The 19,439-nt window shown below is 43.4% G+C and overlaps 1 protein-coding gene across 8 annotated transcripts in view; it reads right to left on the bottom strand.

Moving 5' to 3' along the window:
* The window catches only part of LOC139378841 (dynactin subunit 1-like), a 28,207-nt gene extending 9,121 nt beyond the window's left edge, over positions 1 to 19,086 (bottom strand). Inside the window, exons 1-16 of one of the 8 annotated variants that reach the window (XM_071121386.1) lie at positions 18,909 to 19,086; positions 14,616 to 14,870; positions 13,203 to 13,287; positions 12,847 to 12,878; positions 12,651 to 12,668; positions 10,578 to 10,748; positions 10,236 to 10,259; positions 9,653 to 9,850; positions 9,226 to 9,430; positions 6,191 to 6,269; positions 5,894 to 6,053; positions 2,767 to 2,871; positions 2,184 to 2,375; positions 1,838 to 1,954; positions 1,488 to 1,640; positions 1,188 to 1,354 (exon numbers count right to left, since the gene is read on the bottom strand). In XM_071121386.1, coding sequence (XP_070977487.1) covers positions 1,188 to 1,354; positions 1,488 to 1,640; positions 1,838 to 1,954; positions 2,184 to 2,375; positions 2,767 to 2,871; positions 5,894 to 6,053; positions 6,191 to 6,269; positions 9,226 to 9,430; positions 9,653 to 9,850; positions 10,236 to 10,259; positions 10,578 to 10,748; positions 12,651 to 12,668; positions 12,847 to 12,878; positions 13,203 to 13,287; positions 14,616 to 14,843 — 1,934 coding nt within the window. In that variant the 5' untranslated portion in view covers positions 14,844 to 14,870; positions 18,909 to 19,086. Of the gene's footprint in view, positions 1 to 1,187; positions 1,355 to 1,487; positions 1,641 to 1,837; positions 1,955 to 2,183; positions 2,376 to 2,766; positions 2,872 to 5,893; positions 6,054 to 6,190; positions 6,270 to 9,225; positions 9,431 to 9,652; positions 9,851 to 10,235; positions 10,260 to 10,577; positions 10,749 to 12,650; positions 12,669 to 12,846; positions 12,879 to 13,202; positions 13,288 to 14,615; positions 14,871 to 16,693; positions 16,834 to 18,908 lie in introns of those variants that run through there. The other 7 variants (XM_071121382.1, XM_071121388.1, XM_071121387.1 and 4 more) reach the window with 7 other exon arrangements.
* Positions 19,087 to 19,439: the final 353 nt, after the last annotated feature.

The following is a 19,439-nucleotide window of genomic DNA, read 5'->3' as shown; positions in this document are numbered from 1 at the left end:
CCTGTTGGCCTCGTTTTCAGTAAGAAATTAAGTAGAGATGTCTTGGGGGGGATTTAATGTGGGTCTCTCGTGTGTGTTCGCACGTGGCAAGCGTTTGTCCATTCACTCTGCCAAAACAGTACAAAGTTAGTCATTCACCCATTTAGATAACTTACCAGGTCTTGTGTCTTGAAGTCGCCTAGGCTAGCTAGTGCTAGTCAACTTTTCTCACCAATTATTTTCAGCTGGCTGGTGTGCAACCGTGGTAAAGATAGGCTATCCAATGCCAAACTATCTCTGTGGCTAGTTATGGATTGTAAATAAATTAACACAATGTAAATGTTACACATCTTTTAGTTCTCATTAAATGCTATTAATATTTGTATACGCATTTCTACAATGCATAGTTGGGTTGAGGTTTTTAAGTCATTGAAATTTGGAGCTATCAACCTTTTATAATATAATTGGCCAATATTGTGTAATTTACTGATGGTCCCCAACTACCCCCATGGGGATATCGAATGTCAAACCAAATTGACCATGGACATTAAGATCGGGCCGTGTGCAGCTGCACTCCACGTTGTAGTCCAGCTGTGTGCAGGATTGAAATAAACCCAACTCAAGAAAAACTGTTACGTTACCCTTCATTCCGTGATATGCCCTTTTTTCTGTTTTGGACGAGGCCGACTTCATGACCAAAACGTTCCTATTTACACGTTGTAGTCCATTTTTACACTAGAATAAATGTTTCTGACTCATAGATGCTACATAGGCCATTTTCAAAACAAGAAGTTGCTTTTTTTAGGGGCATTCGCTCTTTAAAGAACATGGCACTCCTTGATTTCCCCTTGCTCGATTATCATTAGATGTACACTATTGGAAAACAAGTGTGACCAGGCAGGCGAGAGCAACCACTTCAATATGCTGTTACTATTTTAGAGGTAAGTGAGATTATAAACTGGGTGGTTCGAGCCCTGAATGCTGATTGGCTGACAGCCGTGGTATATCAGACAGTATTCCACAGGTATGACCCAAAAAATATTTGTACTGCTCTAATTACATTGGTAACCTGTTGATAATAGCAATAAGGCACCTCTGGGGTTTGTGGTATATGACCAATATACCACAGCTAAGGGCTGTATCCAGGCACTCCGTTTTGCCCTTAGCCGTGGTATATTGACCATATTGCTTAATTCTATCCTCCTTACTGTTCATATTTGTGCAGCGTGGCCTGTAGCAGGGTTAGAGAATACACCAGTCCAGAGGCAAAGCTGAGTTGTTCTCCAGGTGGTCCTCTCATCTTCATCCCAGTCCTCTCCACTGGGTTACCATTCAGATCAAACTTCTCTTGGGCCTGCTTGCTGATCAACTCAGCCTACAGAGAGGGAGGAACACACACATTAGGCACACTCACACACAGTCAGAACCTTAAATACTCACACACATTCCTCATCAAATTGTGATACTTGTAATACTAATCAACTGGAACACACAGACACACACAATACCTTGCAAATGAGTCTTGGTATGAGCAAGAGCACCAGAATACAGTCGTGGTCTCCTCCATGACGCAGGAAGGAGTCGGGCATGAAGGAGGTGAGGAGAGACACCTGTCTGTTGGCCTGGCCCACCTCCATCTTTCTCAGCTCCATCTCGATGGCCTGGGAAGACACACGTGAATAGGATAAACATGTTATTTGTTGTAATGGTAGAATCTCACACATCCTGCAATAATAGGCCTTTATTGGCCTCACTGATAAATATTTGATGTAAAAAATAAATAAAAAAAACAGTGATCTGGTGGTCCCTGTAAAGGAACCACTGCACTAAACTGTATGTGTGTGGCACACTTTCTTACCTTGGCGTAGGCTTTGGTCTCAGCAAACTTGATCTTGAAGTCAAACAGCTCAGCAGGAGGCTGTTGGACCTGTTCTGCATTGGCATTCTGAGCAATGGTCAGCTCCCTGTTGGTATCCTACACACACAATTCATATACAAATAACCAAAATAAACCAGTCAGCTAACAAGACCTTTCCCATTTTGCCTAAAGACTGGTGTATTCGGGATGTCAGTAAAACCCTGACTGAGACAAAGAAGTTCACAGAATCGTTTTTTAAACTATTAACAACGATAGTGTTAAGTGTCCTTCTCCCGATTGCATGTTGTATGACACTACACCGAAACAATGGATTCAAACTCTATACCTGTAGGCTGGTGGTGAGCTCGCGATACTTGTTGATGGTCTGCTGATAGTCAGCCACCGTCTCCTGAGCGGCCTCCACCCTCTTCTGGGCCTCTCTCACCCTAGCCCCGTTCAGGTCCAGCTGCTCCCTCAGCTCCATCTCCGTCTCCCTGCTGTTCTCCTGCAGCTCGTCATTCATCTCGTTGATCGCTTCCTGGAATGGGTCAGAGGTGTCTTATGTGGTGGTGTGGGGAGTATTGAGTGGACAGGGTTCAAACACAAAGGGGTGTATCATCTCGGTCTCTAAAACAGTGTCCTTACCAATATAGTGTGTGCACATCAGGGGCATAGCGTTGACAGAGTTGGTTATTCAAAACATACCAACAGAGTTGGTATGGGTGTGTGAACTCAAATCACTGACTACTCAAACCATACAAAGTAACAGGGTTGACCTTGATATTAAGGTAACAGGGTTGACATTAATATTAAAGGTAACAGGGTTGACATTGATATTAAGGTAACAGGGTTGACATTGATATTAAGGTAACAGGGTTGACATTGATATTAAGGTAACAGGGTTGACAGGAGTATTGATTTGAACTCACCAGGTCTGTGACAGTCTCTCTGAGCTCTCGTACTTTCTCCTCCAGGTCCAGATTCCTCTCAGTCAGAGTCTCCACCATCTCCTCTGCCCCGAGAGCAGCATCAACCTACGACACACAAATACGTATGTTGCAAAGCTCTTAAAAGCAACCTAGGCATATACAACAACAAAAAATAATACACATACAGATGAGAGTAATCCGAAGTGACACTAGCATAGAAAAACTTCCTATGTTGTTCATGGAGATCATTAGGTAACCTCAACCTGCTTCATCACCTCAAGTAGTATACAGTGCATTCGGGAAAGTATTCAGACCCGTTGACCTTTTCCATATTTTATGTTACAGCTTTATCCTAAAATTAATTAAATAAAAAATGTTCCTCAATCTACACACAATACCACATAATCACAAGGTGAAAATAGTTTTTTAGAAATGTTGGCAAATATATAAAACATTTAAAAAGAGAAATACCTTATTTAAGTATTCAGTATTTAAGTATTCAGACCCTTTGCTATGAGACTAGAAATGTAGCTCAGGTGTATCCTGTTTCCAATGGTCATCCTTGAAATGTTTCTACAACTTGATTGGTCAATTCAATTGATTGGGTAAATTCATTGGACATGATTTGGAGATCCCACTGTTGACAGCGCATGTCAGAGCAAAAACCAAGCCATGAGGTCAAAGGAATTGTCCATAGAGCTCCGAGACAGGATTGTCTCGAGGCACAGATTTGTGGAAGGGTACCAAAACAATTCTGCAGCATTGAAAGTCCACGAACACAGTGGCCGCCAACATTCTTAAATGGAAGATGTTTGAAAACACCAAACTCTTCCTAGAGCTGGCCACTCAGCCAAGCTGAGCAATCAGGGGGAGAAGGGCCTTTGTCAGGGAGGTGACCAAGAACCCGATGGTCACTCTGACAGAGTTCTAGAATTCCTCAGTGGAGATGGGGGAACCTTCCAGAAGGACAACCATCTCTGCAGCACTTCGAAAATCAGTAGAGTGGCCAGACAGAATCCACTGCTCAGAATCCACAGCCCGGTTGGAGTTTGCCAAACAAGATTGAACTATTTGGCCTGAATACCAAGGAAACCTGGACAATCTGTACGGTGAAGCAGCATCATGTTGTGGGGATGTTTTTCAGCGGCAAGGACAGATGAACGATGATGAAGTCCTGAACGCTCTGGAGCAGGACCTTCACACAGCCAACGTGTCTTCGGGACAATTCTCTGAAAGTCCTTGAGTGGCCCAGCCAGAGCCTGGACTTGAACCCTATCAAACATCTCTGGAGAGACCTGAAAATAGCTGTGCAGCGACACTCCCCATCCAACCTGACAGAGTTTTTTTTTAACTTTATTTAACTAGACTAGGTTAAGAACAAATTCTTATTTTCAATGAAGGCCTAGGAAGAGTGGGTGCCTGTTCAGGGTCAGAACAACAGATTCGTACCTTGTCAGCTCGGGGATTTGAACTTGCAACCTTCCGGTTACTAGTCCAACGCTCTAACCACTAGGCTACCCTGCCACTTGAGAGGATCTGCATAGAAGAATGGGAGAAACTTGTAGCGTCATACCCGAGAAGACTCGAGGCTGTAATCGCTGCTAAAAATGCTTCAACAAAATATTGAGTAAAGGACACTTATTTAAATGTGATATCAGTACATTTTTTTATACATTTGCAAAAATATCGAAACCTGTTTTTGCTTTTTCATTATGGGGTACTGTGTGTAGATTGAGAGAGAAAACAATTTAATACATTTTAAGGCTGTAACATAACAAAATGTGGAGAAGGTATAGAGGTCTGAATACTTTCCGAATGCACACACACACTCAAAAATTTGGGTCACTTTGAAATTCCCTTGTTTTTGAAAGAAAAGCACATTTGTTGTCCATTAAAATAACATAAAATATAACAGAAATATAGTGTAGACATTAACAATGTTGTAAATTACTATTGTAGCTGGAAACGGCAGATTTCCTATGGAATACCTACATAGGCGTAAAGAGGCCCCTTACCAGCAACCATCACTCCTGTGTTCGAATGGCACGTTGTGTTAGCTAATCCAAGTTTATCATTTTAAAAGACTAATTGATCATTAGAAAACCCTTTTGCAATTATGTTAGCACAGCTGAAAACTGTTCTGATTAAAGAAGCAATAAAACTGGCCTTCTTTAGACTAGTTAAGTATCTGGAGCATCAGCATTTGTGGGCTCGATTACAGGCTCAAAATGGCCAGAAATAAAGACCTTTCTTATGAAACTCGTTAGTCTATTCTTGTTCTGAGAAATGAAGGCTATTCCATGCGAGAAATGGCCAAGAAATTGAAGATCTCGTACAACGCTGTGTACTACTCCCTTCACAGAACAGCGCAAACTGTCTCTAACCAGAATAGAGTGGGAGGCCCCGGTGCACAACTGAGCAAGAGAACAAGTGCATTAGTGTCTAGTTTGAGACAGACAGACAGACACCTCACAAGTCCTCAACTGGCAGCTTCATTAAATAGCACCCAAAAAAACAGCTCTTGGTCTTCCATTCCTGTGACGGTCCTCATGAAAGCCAGTTTCATCATAGTTTTTGCGACTGCACTTGAAGAATCTTTCAAAGTTCTTGACATTTTCCGGATCGACTGAGCTTCCTGTCTTAAAGTAATGATAAACTGTCCTTTCTCTTTGCTTACTTCAGCTGTTTCTGCCATAATATGGACTTGGTCTTTTACCAAATGGGGTTATCTTTTGTATACCTCTACCTTGTCACAACACAACTGATTGGCTCATGCGCATTAAGGAAAGAAATTCCACAAATTAACCGCTTACAAGGCACACCTGTTAATTGAAATGCATTCCAGGAGACTACCTCATGAAGCTGGTTGAGAGAATGCCAAGAGTGTGCAAAGCCGTCATCAAGGCAAACGGTGGCTACTTTGAAGAATCTCAAATATAAAAATACATTTTGATTTGTTTATCCCTTTTTTGGTTACAACATGATTCCATGTGTTATTTTGTGGTTTTGATGCCTTGACTATTATTCTACAATGTAGACAATGGTAAAAAGAAAAGAAAAACCCTGGACTGAGAAGGTGTCCAAATGTTTGACTGGTACTAAAATATAAATAAACTGGCTGACTAACCTGCTCCTTCAGCTCATCAATGGTGGCCTCAGCCTGCTTCATCTCCTCCTGTAGCTTCTCCTTCTGGGTCCTCAGAGTCTCCAGCTCTCCATTCTTCTTCTCCATCTGCTTCTGGAGCTTCACATGCTCCTGCTTCTCAGAGGAAGACAGGTCACGCATCCTGGGAGGAGAGACAGTTATGTTAAAGCTCAAACCAAAGGAAAAAATTATGGGTTGGTTTTCTGGACACACATTAAAATGAATCCTGGAGTAAAACGCATGTTCAAGGGTGGGTGTTTGTTTTTTAAACACACTCACCTGACCAGAGCCTCTTTCAGTCTGCTGTTCTGCTCCTCCAGCTGCTTGACATGGTAACTGGAGGCAGCTCCATCAGAACCTGGTGAAGAAATGCAGTTAGGTTATGTCTCAACTTGCCAAGCAATACTGGATAAATCCTCTTAAAGAATAGCTACTTTGTTTGTTTGTCTAAGGAAGTCTCAAGGTTTTGCTCACCTGAGGTAAAGTATCTCATGATAAGCTGTAGACCACACTATGTATTGTTCGTAGCTGTCTACATACCACCACAGACCAATGCTGGCACTAAAACCGCACTCAATGAACTGTATACCGCCATAAGCAAAGAGGAAAACGCTCATCCAGAGGCGGCGCTCCTAGTGGCTGGGGACTTTGATGCAGGGAAACTTAAATACATTTTACCTCATTTCTATCAGCATGTTAAATGTGCAACAAGAGGGGGAAAAAAATTCAAGACCACCTTTACTCCACACACAGACGCATACAAAGCTCTCCCTGCCCTCCATTTGGCAAATCTAACCATAATTCTATCCTCCTGATTCCTGCTTACAAGCAAAAATTAAAGCAGGAAGCATCAGTGACTTGGTCAATAAAAAAGTGGTCAGATGAAGCAGATACTAAACTACCGGACTGTTTTGCTAGCACAGACTGGAATATGTTCCGGGATTCTTCCGATAGCATTGAGGAGTACACCACATCAGTCACTGGCTTTATCAATAAGTGCATCGAGGACGTAATCCCCACAGTGGTTTTACGTACATGCCCCAACCAGAAGTCATGGAGAGCTACCGCTTTCAGGAGCGGTACTTATAAGAAATCCCGCTATGCCCTCCAACGAACCATCAAACAGGCAAATCGTCAATACAGGACTAAGATCGAATCGTACTACACTGGCGCCGACGCTCGTTGGATGTAGCAGGGCTTGCAAACCATTACAGACTACAAAAGGGAAGCACAGCCGAGAGCTGCCCAGTGACACAAGACTACCAGATTAGCTCAATTACTTCTATGCTCGCTTCGAGGCAAGTAACACTGAAACATGCATGAGAGCATCAGCTGTTCCGGACGACTGTGTGATCACGCTCTCCGCAGCCGATGTGGATGTTGACCTGTTTAAAGGTCTTAATCACAAGGCCGCAGACAGATTACCAGGACGTGTACTCCGAGCATGCGCTGACCAACTGGCAAGTGTCTTCACTGACATTTTCAACCTCTCCCTGTCTGAGTCTGTAATACCAACATGTTTCAAGCAGACCACCATAGTTCCTGTGCCCAAGAACACTAAGGTAACCTGCCTAAATGACTACCAACCCTTAGCACTCACGTCTGTAGCCATGAAATACACCAGAAACCCTAGACCCACTCCAATTTGCATTCCAACAGATCCACAGATGATGCCATCTCTATTGTACTCCACACTGCCCTTTCACACATGGACAAAAGGAACACCTATGTGAGAATACTATTCATTGACAACAGCTCAGCGTTCAACACCATAGTGCCCTCAAAGCTCATCACTAAGCTAAGGACCCTGGGATTAAACACCACCCTCTGCAATTGGATCCTGGACTTCCTGACGGGCCACCCTCAAGTGGTAAGGGTAGGTAACAACACATCCGCCACGCTGATCCTCAACACGAGGGCCCCTCAGGGGTGCGTGCAAAGTCCCCTCCTATACTCCATGTTCACTCATGATTGCACCGCTAGGCACGAATCCAACACCATCATTAAGTTTGCTGATTACAACAGTGGTAGGCCTGATCACCGACAACGATGAGACAGCCTATAGGGAGGAAATCAGAGACCTGACTGTGTGATGCAAGGACAACAACCTCTCCCTCAACGTGACCAAGACAAAGGAGATGATTGTGGACTACAGGAAAAGGAGGACTGAGCACTCCCCCATTCTCAACGACGAGGCTGTAATGGAGCAGGTTGAGAGCTTAAAGTTCCTTGCCATCCACATCAACAAAATAACATGGTCCAAGCACACCAAGAAAGTCGTGAAGAGGGCACAACAAAACCTATTCCCCCTCAGGAGACTGAAAATATTTGGCATGGGTCCTCAAAAGGTTCTACAGCTGCACCATCGAGGGCATCCGGACGGGTTGCATCACTCCCTGGTATGGCAACTGCTCGGTCTCCAACTGCAAGGCACTACAGAGGGTAGTGCGAACGGCCCAGTACATAACTGGACCAAGCTTCCTGCCATCCAGGACCTCTATACCAGGCGGTGTCAGAGGAAGGCCCTAAAAAATGTCAAAAAGACTCCAGCCACCCTAGTTATAGACTGTTCTCTCTGCTACCGCATGGCAAGCGGTACCGGAGTGCCAAGTCTAGGTCCAAGAAGCTTCTAAACAGCTTCTACCCCCAAGCCATAAGACTCCTGAACAGCTAAATCGAATGGATACCCAGACTATTTGCATTGCCCCCCCCACACTGCTGCTACTCTGTTATTATCTATGCATAGTCACTTTAATAACTCTACCTACTGTACATATTACCTCAATTACCTTGACACCAGTGCCCCAGCACATTGACTCTGTACCGGTACCCCCTGTATATTTCCCCGCCATTGTTATTTACCGCTACTCTTTAATTATTTGTTATTCTTATCTCTTACTTTTTGGAGGGTATTTTCTTAAAACTTGGTTAAGGGCTTGTAAGTAAGCATTCCACTGTGTTGTATTCAGTGCATGTGACAAATATGATTTAAAAATGACAAAAATTATTTGTTTCTTAGGAAAAAAATAAAAATACATTTGAGTAGCTACTCAATAATCCCTGTAGTAAAAAGGGATTGACATTAAGCTCCAGGAAGAGGGAAACGCCATAAATTTAGCAATTGTACACACTAACACACTACTAGTGACCTCTGACCTTTCTCCTCAACCTCACAATCAGAATTGTATTACTTCCAAATTTGGTAACATTAGCCATAAGGTCCATTCAATCCAAACAACTTTATTTCCCCCTTAAGAGTAGGTCAACATGCTACCAATCAATTAACACTACCACCCTGTAAAGTGAACTCTGACCTTTCTCCTCGACCTCGTGTTTGATGATCTCCAGGTCCATGGTGAGCTCCTCCACCTTCTCCTTCAGTGACTCCACCTCCACCTGCAAGCTCTCCGACCGCTCCTCGGCCATCTCCTTGTCCAGTGTGGCCATCTCGATGGCGTCCGCCGTGTCTGACATCTCCTCCATGTAGCGGTCCTTAGACTCCAGGGCCTCCCGAGCATCCTGAATGATGAGAGTTGACATCAGTAATCTCACTTCACATACAAGACAATTACATCAGTTACCCTATAAGAAAAATAAGAATTTCTGCCAAATAGAATATCATGTTTTACTGTTCATTGAAAATGTTTCTTATCTAATAGGGAAAGTGGACAGGAAAGTGGACCCATAAATAGACATCAACGTGATTTATTCATTTCTATGGTGGGTACTATTACTTGTTACCTTCTTGGCCTCCTTGAGTTGTTTCTGCAGGTCGGCCTGCTGCTCCTGCATCTTGGTCTTCCATTCCTGCAGCTGCTCCAGCTGGATCTTGTACTTCTCCAGCTCCTTCAGCTTGACCTTGTCCTCTGCCCGCTTCATCTTCAGGGTCTCCAGCTTCTCCTCTAGATCCTTCACCTGACCTCGCAGAGACTCCTCCTCCTGGGGGAAGAACGGAATAAAGAAGTGGAAAGAGAGAGGCAAGAGGGAGGTGCACACAGAGAATCACTTCATGTTGATGTGTGGTCAATTGGGAAAGGCATTTTAACAACGAGAGAGGGGATAGTTGACATCTCACAGAGTGACTGGAGTCTAAAGCACCCGCATATAAAACCTCCACATAGCTCAAATACATGCTCCCACCACCAAGGACCATCGTTCCACTGACATGAAACTAAAGATGGAAACTCTGCCCTCTGTGGGCACATTGGGGAAGTGCAGTAGTAGTGAGGTTAAGGAAAAGCACTCTTCTGAAACACCCTGTGAACTCAGTCAAACAACATGCCCAGGCCAGATCTACGCATGCGTCCAGGTAATGTTACCCTACCTGCTTCGCTACGGGAGGCTCAGCCTGTTTACAATGGCAACATGAATAGAACAGTCAACAGATGATATGACAAATGAGGAAACAATGGATTGAGGTGATACCTTGGCCTTAGATTAGTGGTCCCCAACTCTGGTTCTGGAGAGCTTCAGTTAAGGCAGGCTTTTGTTCCAGCCCAGCACTAAAAACATCCATCAACTTATCAAAGTCATAATGACTATTTGACTATGGTGTTTCCTTGCTGTGCTAGAACAAAAGCCTACACACAGTACACACACAGAACCAGAATTGGTGTACACTACCTTAGCTAATGATCTGATTGGCTAGGGTGGGTTGTGGACTGACCTTGCTAGAGGTGGCAGGGGGAGGAGCACCGGGCGTGGTGGGGGTGCCGCTGGGCAGGGGGACAACGGGAGCCCCCAGTGCACCCTTGGAAGACAGGCTGCCCTCACTGACATCCTCCCTGGAAAGAGAGCTGGACAGACCAGAGGCCGGGGTGGCTAAGACTCGGGGGGTCTGGGGAGGGGAAGAGTAGGGGGGCAGGGAGAGATGGAGAAAAGATAGAAAGAGAAAGGGGAGAGAACAGGAAGGAATCGAGAAAAGTAAAACGCATGTAAAAGAGAAAACAACATCCGTGAGACAGTACCATTACCTGTTAATCCCAGTGATCATATAGGAAACAGACTGCCACCCAGAACACAGGTACATAGCCTGGTCCTAGATACATTTGCTGTTATTTGCCCATAAGGAGTTGGCAAGAGAGCAGAAACAGACTGGCACGCAGGCTAAGAACAGACAAACAAACCCAGGTGAACTAAGGTCAACCCATGGTAAAGTGAACCGATCATAGTGAGTCAACACACCTGGCACACAGGTGATAGAATGCCACACCCAGTGCCATATAAGTCTCCCCTTACAGTACTGATCTGGCCTACACTAAAAAGTATCAACTGTCCTTGAAGGAACTGGCACAGGTTAACTGAACTATATGGAAAAAGGTGAACTCTGGTCGTAGATGGTTGCTAAACTACAGCAGCAAGTTACTGTTTCCCTTTTGTGGGGACTTGGTTGAAAAACAAACTATATACACGCTGTAGTCATTCCAGTTATTGTAGGGATTTTGACCTTTGACCAATGACCAGAAGGACCAGAGTTCACCCCTCCAGGATGTGAGTTGGTCTCTCCCTGGGGGAGGGGGTGGTTTGAGGCCTGGAACGTACCATGAGGAGGGAGGGGAGGGAGCTGGAGGAGGAGAGGCGATCAGGAGTGTTCAACTGTTGTTGTGTGTGATAAAGTAGACTCTGTTAGGGCTCGAAGAACTGTCTGCTGCTGTGATCTCTCTTCCTGTGGGCATTCTCTACATATCAACTTTACACACTACTACACCCACATTCTATAGTTAGGCCGATGCAGATACACATACACACACCACACTCCATGTAGTGTGTGTGAAATACTGCATGTTAATTATTGGCTACTATCAGATTAGACCTATATGATGTACACTGTAGCAGGAATATCGCGCACTGAACATAATTTATAGACTGTAGATGACCTTCTGCATTCCTAATCTGTTACATTCCTACAACATTCATACCTAAGAGCTATAACCCATGTTTCATTTCATGTGATACACAAAATGACAGACAGGTGAACTCTTCCCTCTTTAGTACCCCTGTTACCTCACTGAATGCCTCTGTCTGATGTTCAAAGGCTCACCTTGGTACTACGGCGGGTTACGAACTGGAGGAGGGTGGGTAGAGGCGGAGGAGAGGATAGAGGACACATACACAGATAGACATACATAGGCCCAGCAGAGGACGCGAGGGCAGCAATTAGCAGTACGAGAGGATCAGAAATACACAGGGTTAAGATTAGTCTACACACACAGATATCACTCTACAGGCAGGATTACTACTGTGTGTTACTGGATTAACCACGTAAGTCTTTATGCAAGTATGTACTGACCATAACTACTGTGTTCAAAATCTGAAGACATACTGTAATAGATTAGTGGGTGAAGTTGATTTTTAAAAGTATATCAAATTAGTTCAAATTCAAAACCCAAGTGATGTGCAGGCACAAACACGGCGCATCACAATGCAAGCAAGCATACACTTGTCTCAGAAAGGTTAACCAAAAAATACAATCTAAAATATGTGCGTAACAGCCCAAAAATGTGAAATCATGCTCCCAAATGTCTCAAGAAATCAAAGGGGAAAAAAATGAGCACACAAAATGTCCATGTAAAACAGTTGAGGTATAAACTGCCGAAAGACAAACTACAGAAAATATATTACTGTTGAGCAAAAATATAACCCAGAATAGACAAATTCTAAATTAAAAAAGTGTTGGAAAAGAAAACGTGACAAGCAAGCACCATGGCAAGGCAGATGAGCACAGTTTAAATATCTATACCTTCTTGGGAATGGGCATCTGTAACGGTATTCGGGGGGAAAGGAGAGGGAGAGAGAGAAGTAGGGGAAAGGGAAGACAATCACTTGAAAAAGGAGAAATGGGAGGGAGGGGAAGAAGAGAGGGACGGGGTATAAATCAGCACAAGGGCACAAATCATTCTAAAACAACCCATATATTGTCTGTATTGTTACTGCACCTGTTTGACTGATTTCGGAGTCTCAGGAATGTCTGGGGGAAAAAAAAAGATTTATCTCAAACTCATTGTAGTTTATAAACTACTTATAAATATTTTTTGGTATCATCAATGTAAAGTTTTACAGTGTAGTCTTATGAGTGGAGCATACGAGGAGCACCAGGGTCAGTATTCACAGTCTATGTACGAGTGCTGATCTAGGATCAGGTCCCCTCTGTCCATGTAATCTTACTAATAATCATTTGAAAAGGCAAAACTGATCCTAGATCACACTCCTGCTCTGAGACGCTGTATGAGCATGGGTCCAGACCCTGTAGGAGGCCTAAATGACAGTATAAAAGCTTTGTTATCCAGCTCACCTTTCTGCTTGGGCAGGAACTTGGCAGTGGCCGCCTCTGGGGTGTCTGGAGAGGTGGCACTGGATCCATCTTCCACTAGCTGGATCTGACAAAGATAAAGAGGGAGAGAGATGCTCAATACGTCAGTCCACCACAGAGTGTGTGTTTGTGAATACTATTGTTCCAATGTAAGTAGTTTATGCCCACTAAAATGAATGTCTCATCATCAAATATCTTCTCTTCCCCTTATGCGTGAGTGCGTGCATCTGCATTGGAGTGCATACAGTGCATTCGGAAAGTATTCAGAACCCTGCTAATTATTTGTTACTTTTTCTATTTTTTTTTTCTTAACTTCTTAAAGCATCGTTGGTTAAGGGCTTGTACGTAAGCATTTCACTGTAAGGTCTACACCTGTGACAAATATGACAAATAAAATTTGATTTTTTCCACATTTTGTTACTTTACAACCTTATTCTAAAATGGATAAAATAACCCCCCCCCCCTCTATCTACAAACAATACCCCATAATGACCAAGCAAAAACAGTAAACAAAAATATTTAAAAAACGGAAATATCACATTTACATAAGTATACAAACTTTACTCAGTACTTTGATGAAACACCTTTGGCAGCAATTACAGCCACATGTCTTCTTGGGTATGACGCTACAAGCTTGGCACACCTGTATTTGGGCAGTTTCTCCCAGTCTTCTCTGCAGAAGCTCTGTCAGGTTGGATGGGGAGCGTCGCAACACAGCTATTTTCAGGTCTTTCCAGAGATGTTTGATCGGGTTCAAGTCCAGGCTCTGGCTGGGTCACTCAAGGACATTTAGAGACTTGTCCCGATGCAACTCCTACATTGTCTTGGCTGTGAACCTTTGCCCCAGTCTGAGGTCCTGATCGCTCTGGAGAAGGTTTTCATCTGTACTGGATCTCTGACTAGTCTCCTAGTCCCTGCCGCTAAAAAACATACCCACAGCATGATGCTGCCACCACCATGTTTCACGTAGGGGTGGTGCCAGGTTTCCTGCACTGTCAAGGGTGGGACCATATAGACAGGTGTGTACCTCAATGTCCAATCAATTGAATGTACTACAGCTGGACTCCAAGTTGTAGAAACATATCAAGGATGACCAATGGAAACAGGATGCACCTGAGCTCAATTTCGAGTCTCATAGCAAAGGGTCTGAATACTTATATAAATAAGGGATTTCTGTTTTGAATTTTTAATAAATTTGATGACAGTTCTAAAAAACTATTTTTCGCTTTGTCATTATTGGGTATTGTGTGTAGATTGATGAGGACAAACAATTTAAATACATTTTAGAATAAGGCTGTAACCTAACAAAATGTGGAAAAAGTTTAGGGGACTGAATACTTTCCTGAATGCACTGTATGAAGTGTCTATATTGTGTGACGTGTAAACTTAGCTTACCTGGGACTGGCGCACGAAGATACCACAGTTCTCATCACACTGAAAGTATCTCTTCCCCTGGACCGTGCCGTCGTTCTTGCCCTTGGGCTCGTCCAGGATCACGCCCACCCACTTACCAGTGGCGAAGAGCGTGGCGCCCACGTAAGCCACCGTGCCACGCTGACCCTTACCGATAACCTCCACCACCGAGCCCACCTTGGCAGGCTTGCCGCCCCCGTCTGCACTCATCTTGCTCAGGAGGGGGCTGCTGAAGAGCTGGGGATGGAGGAGAAAGAGGGGGACACAGCGGGTCATTAGAGGGTGGAGCAGAGTCCACTAATGGTTCCTGGAGGGACAGAGAACAAGGACTGTTGTTGTACACTGAGCCACTGTAAGTGGTCAGTAAGAACACTTTGATTTTGTTATCATTAAGACTTTAAACCATGAAATGTGTCATTTAAGTGAATAATAGTTGTTGAGGGGGAATGGATATGCCATCAACTCAATGCCCCATTAATTGCCTGGCTACCCAGACTCGCTGCGCCAACACTGCACCACGCCCAAGGACATTAGTTTCTTCTCTGCAAGGAGTCTGGATCAGAGTACCTCCCCGACCCTTCACCGAATGTGAACACATTTGGGCCCATCTGATTGGTCCAGAAACTGATGAGTTGGGTCAGAACACGTGGGTAAAGCAGCAGTTTGTAAATGTATCATTGGCTTTAAAACTCTGATTGGTTAGAGCCAATCCAATCGCTGATGACTTTGTTTTGCACAATGCCTCACGTCACCAGAAACAACTTTAATGTTGGCAGTCTCAGACTCAAATGAAGAAGTGGGCTCCTGAGTGGCACAGCGGTCTAAGGCACTGCATCTCAGTGCTAGAGGCATCACTACAGACACCCTGGTTCGAATCCAGACTTCATCACAACCAGCCGTGATTGGGAGTCCCATAGGACGGCACACAATTGGTCCAGCATCGTCTGGGTTTGGCCGGTGTAGGACGTCATTGTAAACAAGAATGTGTTCTTAACTGACTTGCCTAGTTAAAAAAAATATATATATAGTTTTGTTGTGAGTCGTCAGGCTACCCCATTAGGCATAGTTCCCTGTGAATATCAGACAGCTGACTTCTGTCTACTAGCTAGGCCATATAGACAGCTAGGAAGAAGCTGAGAGGGAAAATATATGATAAAAAGCCTATTCCACAACAAGAACTAGATTCAAAAAACATATTGTTGATGACATATCATTAGGCCTAGTTCCCTTTGTCTGAATGTCAACCAGCTGACTCGTCGATAGCTAGGCCACAGACAGCTGACTGCTAGGACACAGACAGCCTGAGGACACAGTCACACACCCAGTCATATGGTTCAGCACCCTGTAACCATTACAGCCAGCAGACACACAGAGAGCACCACTCACTGTCTAGACACAGAGGAACTCATTCATAAAAATGGTCAAATGGGGGCAGTGGAGGATCTTGAAACATATTTCGGTCTTCGGCGAGGCAATGCCATGTGAGAGGAGACCAGATTCACGGTAGCTAGCCTTCTGGATATCGTCCGAAGGGCAGACAACTGGGAGGACTAGCCAGGATCCAATCATGGCAGGAATGGTGTTAGAAACAAGAGAAGAAGGAGAAACTGAGCTCCCATGTATGCCATTGGTAATAACATTGGAATAAAAATGAACCACCAGGAAATACCCTTCAAAACTGGAATAGACCACCCATCCTAACAATGACTTCTTCAAATGAAGAGGTGAACAGATCATGGAGCCACAACATGTTAGATCATCATCACCAACATCATCATCTACAGGACCTTGCTGTATCGCCTGCACTGTGAGTAAAACCATTATTTTATCTTCATTTCTTTGCCAGCAGTATCAACAAGAAAACTCCTCTTGATACAGTTCTGTTCTCAAAAGGTGGCACAATAACAAAAAAAAATGGAAATGTAAATCAAATCAAATATAGATAGCCTATTACTAGTCATAGGCAAAAATAGCTGACTATTGCTGTTTGTTCAATCAAATAAATGTAGCTATAGCCTAAAGACAAGCCTAGTCTTAGGCAGAATATCAGATAGACTCACCAAGCTGCCCCGGCCAATACCCAGGCCCATCGCCGGGACGGCCACAGAATGCCGCCTGCGCATTCCAGCCATATTGACTTGTCTTATTTATCACCAAAAACAATTGTATAAAACAAGGAGTGAAAGCTTCTCTCTCTCACTCCTCTTAACTTATCTATATATGTCCTCGCAAGGGGAGACAGGAGAGGGGTGCAAAAGAGGAGGGCCTAACCGGATGCTATAGAGTGGTGAGGAGGAGTCGTCTACCGTGTCCGGAAGAGACTTCACCATTCATTTTCTGGATTCAGGGTTCAGTCAAACAATGTTTAAATCTTTCCTTTAGCATTAACAGTTAAAAATGATTTTGGGACTGTAAATCGATTGGCTCTCTTTAAATAGATATCATCTGATGTAGCCTATTGTTTCAGTCTCTGAATTGTTTCATCAAACTTTCGTTGCCAGCTCCTGATATTAGGGGCTAAAAAAACAACAATCGGTCTCCTGAATTAACCTAGTGTGCATGTGCGTCCAGCTAAATGCTGTCCCAAGCTTGTTTTTCCCAGTTTTCCCTTGCTAAACTATTCCAGTTATCACCATTGACCAACTTCATAAATACTAGACCCTCAACTTCAAAACTCCTTTGCTAGTTATACAATAATTTCACTAAGAAATCCGTTGGAAAGAAACATACATTATATATATTTTGTAGAATAGTCATGACTGGTTCAAACCATCAGACAACACTGGCAAAGGATATCATTTCTACTTAACGCAGATCTATGTTCAATTTTGAGATCCACCGGCGTCATTGGATTTATTTAACCTTTATTTAACTAGGCACGTCAGTTAAAAACAAAATCTTATTTACAATGACGACCTACCCCGGCCAAACCCTAACGATGGTTGGGCCAATTCTGCGCCGCCCTTTGGGACTCCCAATCACAGCCAGTTGTGTTGCAGCCTGGACTCAAATGATGCCTCAAGCACTGAGATGCAGTGCCTTAGACCACTGCACCACTCGGGAGCCCCCAAGGGTTAACTGGACGTTTCTGACTGGTCTTGGAACTGTGACAACTGGCAGCCACTCCCTGCTTGGCTCAATGGGATATGTAGTGATTTTTTTTCCAACAGACAGAACACAGTCTGGTACCTTTAACGTTTTATAAACTGACTATCATATTTATTTATTAAATCAGACTTTATTCATATAATGGGTAATCCAAGAACGTCACAAGCTAGAAAATAGCAACTCTACAGAACGCAAAAGGTGTACAATGAATGGCTAAATAACTTCCGGACACAAAGAGTCTGCAAAGCTCCTCCTCACCATTATTTTTAGTGCTTCGGCATTCAACAAACGTCACAATTCTTTGAAGTGAACCGGTGTAATTCTGCCCAATCCCAGTAAGTAAACAATAACATGGTAGTCTCCCTGTAGTAGACTGATAAGGATCTCTGTAGCTACTAAAAAAAAAGAACATCACTCAGTCAGTGTGAAAGAATGCGTTCCTGATTATGCTCATTGTCACCAATGGAAATGCTCATCCTCGGGAGTATCTATTTCGGAGGTTGTTAGTATCATCCTGCCCTGTAAGGTCAGGTGAAAGTATCTTTGTCATTTAAATGAACAATTTTGACTTTTAAAAAGTTAGCTGTCACCTTAAAAGTAACAATCGAAATGTAATTGCTAGTTGCGAGACCAAGCTAGGTGAAAGCGTCATCAAGCACAAACATTATGACAGTTGGCAAGCGAAGATAGCTAATTAGCCAGCTAGGTTCAGTGGTTCAAGTTAAGGGAACGTCAGTTAGCTAACTGGTGAGAGGGACATAACCGGCGTATGCGCGACTAGCTAGATAGTTGGGGTGTGTTTCGCGGAGGACGAGGCAGTTAACGTTACACCAAAGATTATGGTAACGTTTGCTAACGTTAGTCAGTCAAAATATGATTGTAAAGTTAGCTCGAGCAAACACATCAGCTAACGTTAGCTAGTTAGTCTGTCAGTACTGTTAGCTACCCTGACTACTCTACTAAATATCTCTTCATAGCTTCAGTTTTCCAACAAAAAGTAGCACTAACGTTAGTGATTTATCAACTAAATTCATTTGCTGCTAGCTACAGTAGCTAAATCAACAACAAATGCAATTTCATTAGCTATCTAGTGAACGTTAGCTAAATGCTAACGTTAAATGGTAGTCTAAACGTCAATCATCTTGAGAAGATAGCTAGGCCACTTACTTGCAAATAGACAAAGTTATGTTCGTTGAAAAAAATCAACTGATTTCCCAACGAACTTGTTGATATAACACTAGAAAAATATCTACAGGTAGGGTTAGTTAGCTAAATACAATGTCCACCTAGCTAACGTTACACCAATTTGCAGTGTTCGTTGCACATTTTTGTCAGAATAAAAGTCGTCTACTTCCGCTTCTTTGGAATTCAGTATAAAAGTCCGTCTGACAAAAGTGACATTTGAAATGTGTTCATTAGAATTTTATTACAGTAGTTTCAATAACAAGTCCCAATACATAACACATTTCAAAACATCTGAGCCCTATACTACGAATCAGGTTTAAGTCAGCAAGGTTAAATGAGTTCAACTCCACGAAAGTGTCTCACCTTTTAGCTAGATACATTTCTATGGCAATGAATCGTTCAGAACTAACCTGCTCTGGGGCAGGTTAACTCAGGACTAACTCCACAACCCAGCTAACAACAAATGTTCCCATAACTTTTGGGGCAGTGGGTAGCCTAGTGGTTAGAGCATTG

This window comes from Oncorhynchus clarkii, chromosome 21, assembly GCF_045791955.1.
Source record: "Oncorhynchus clarkii lewisi isolate Uvic-CL-2024 chromosome 21, UVic_Ocla_1.0, whole genome shotgun sequence".
In the NCBI taxonomy this organism is placed as follows: Eukaryota; Metazoa; Chordata; class Actinopteri; order Salmoniformes; family Salmonidae; genus Oncorhynchus; species Oncorhynchus clarkii.
This window is presented reverse-complemented; position numbering and strand designations above follow the sequence as displayed.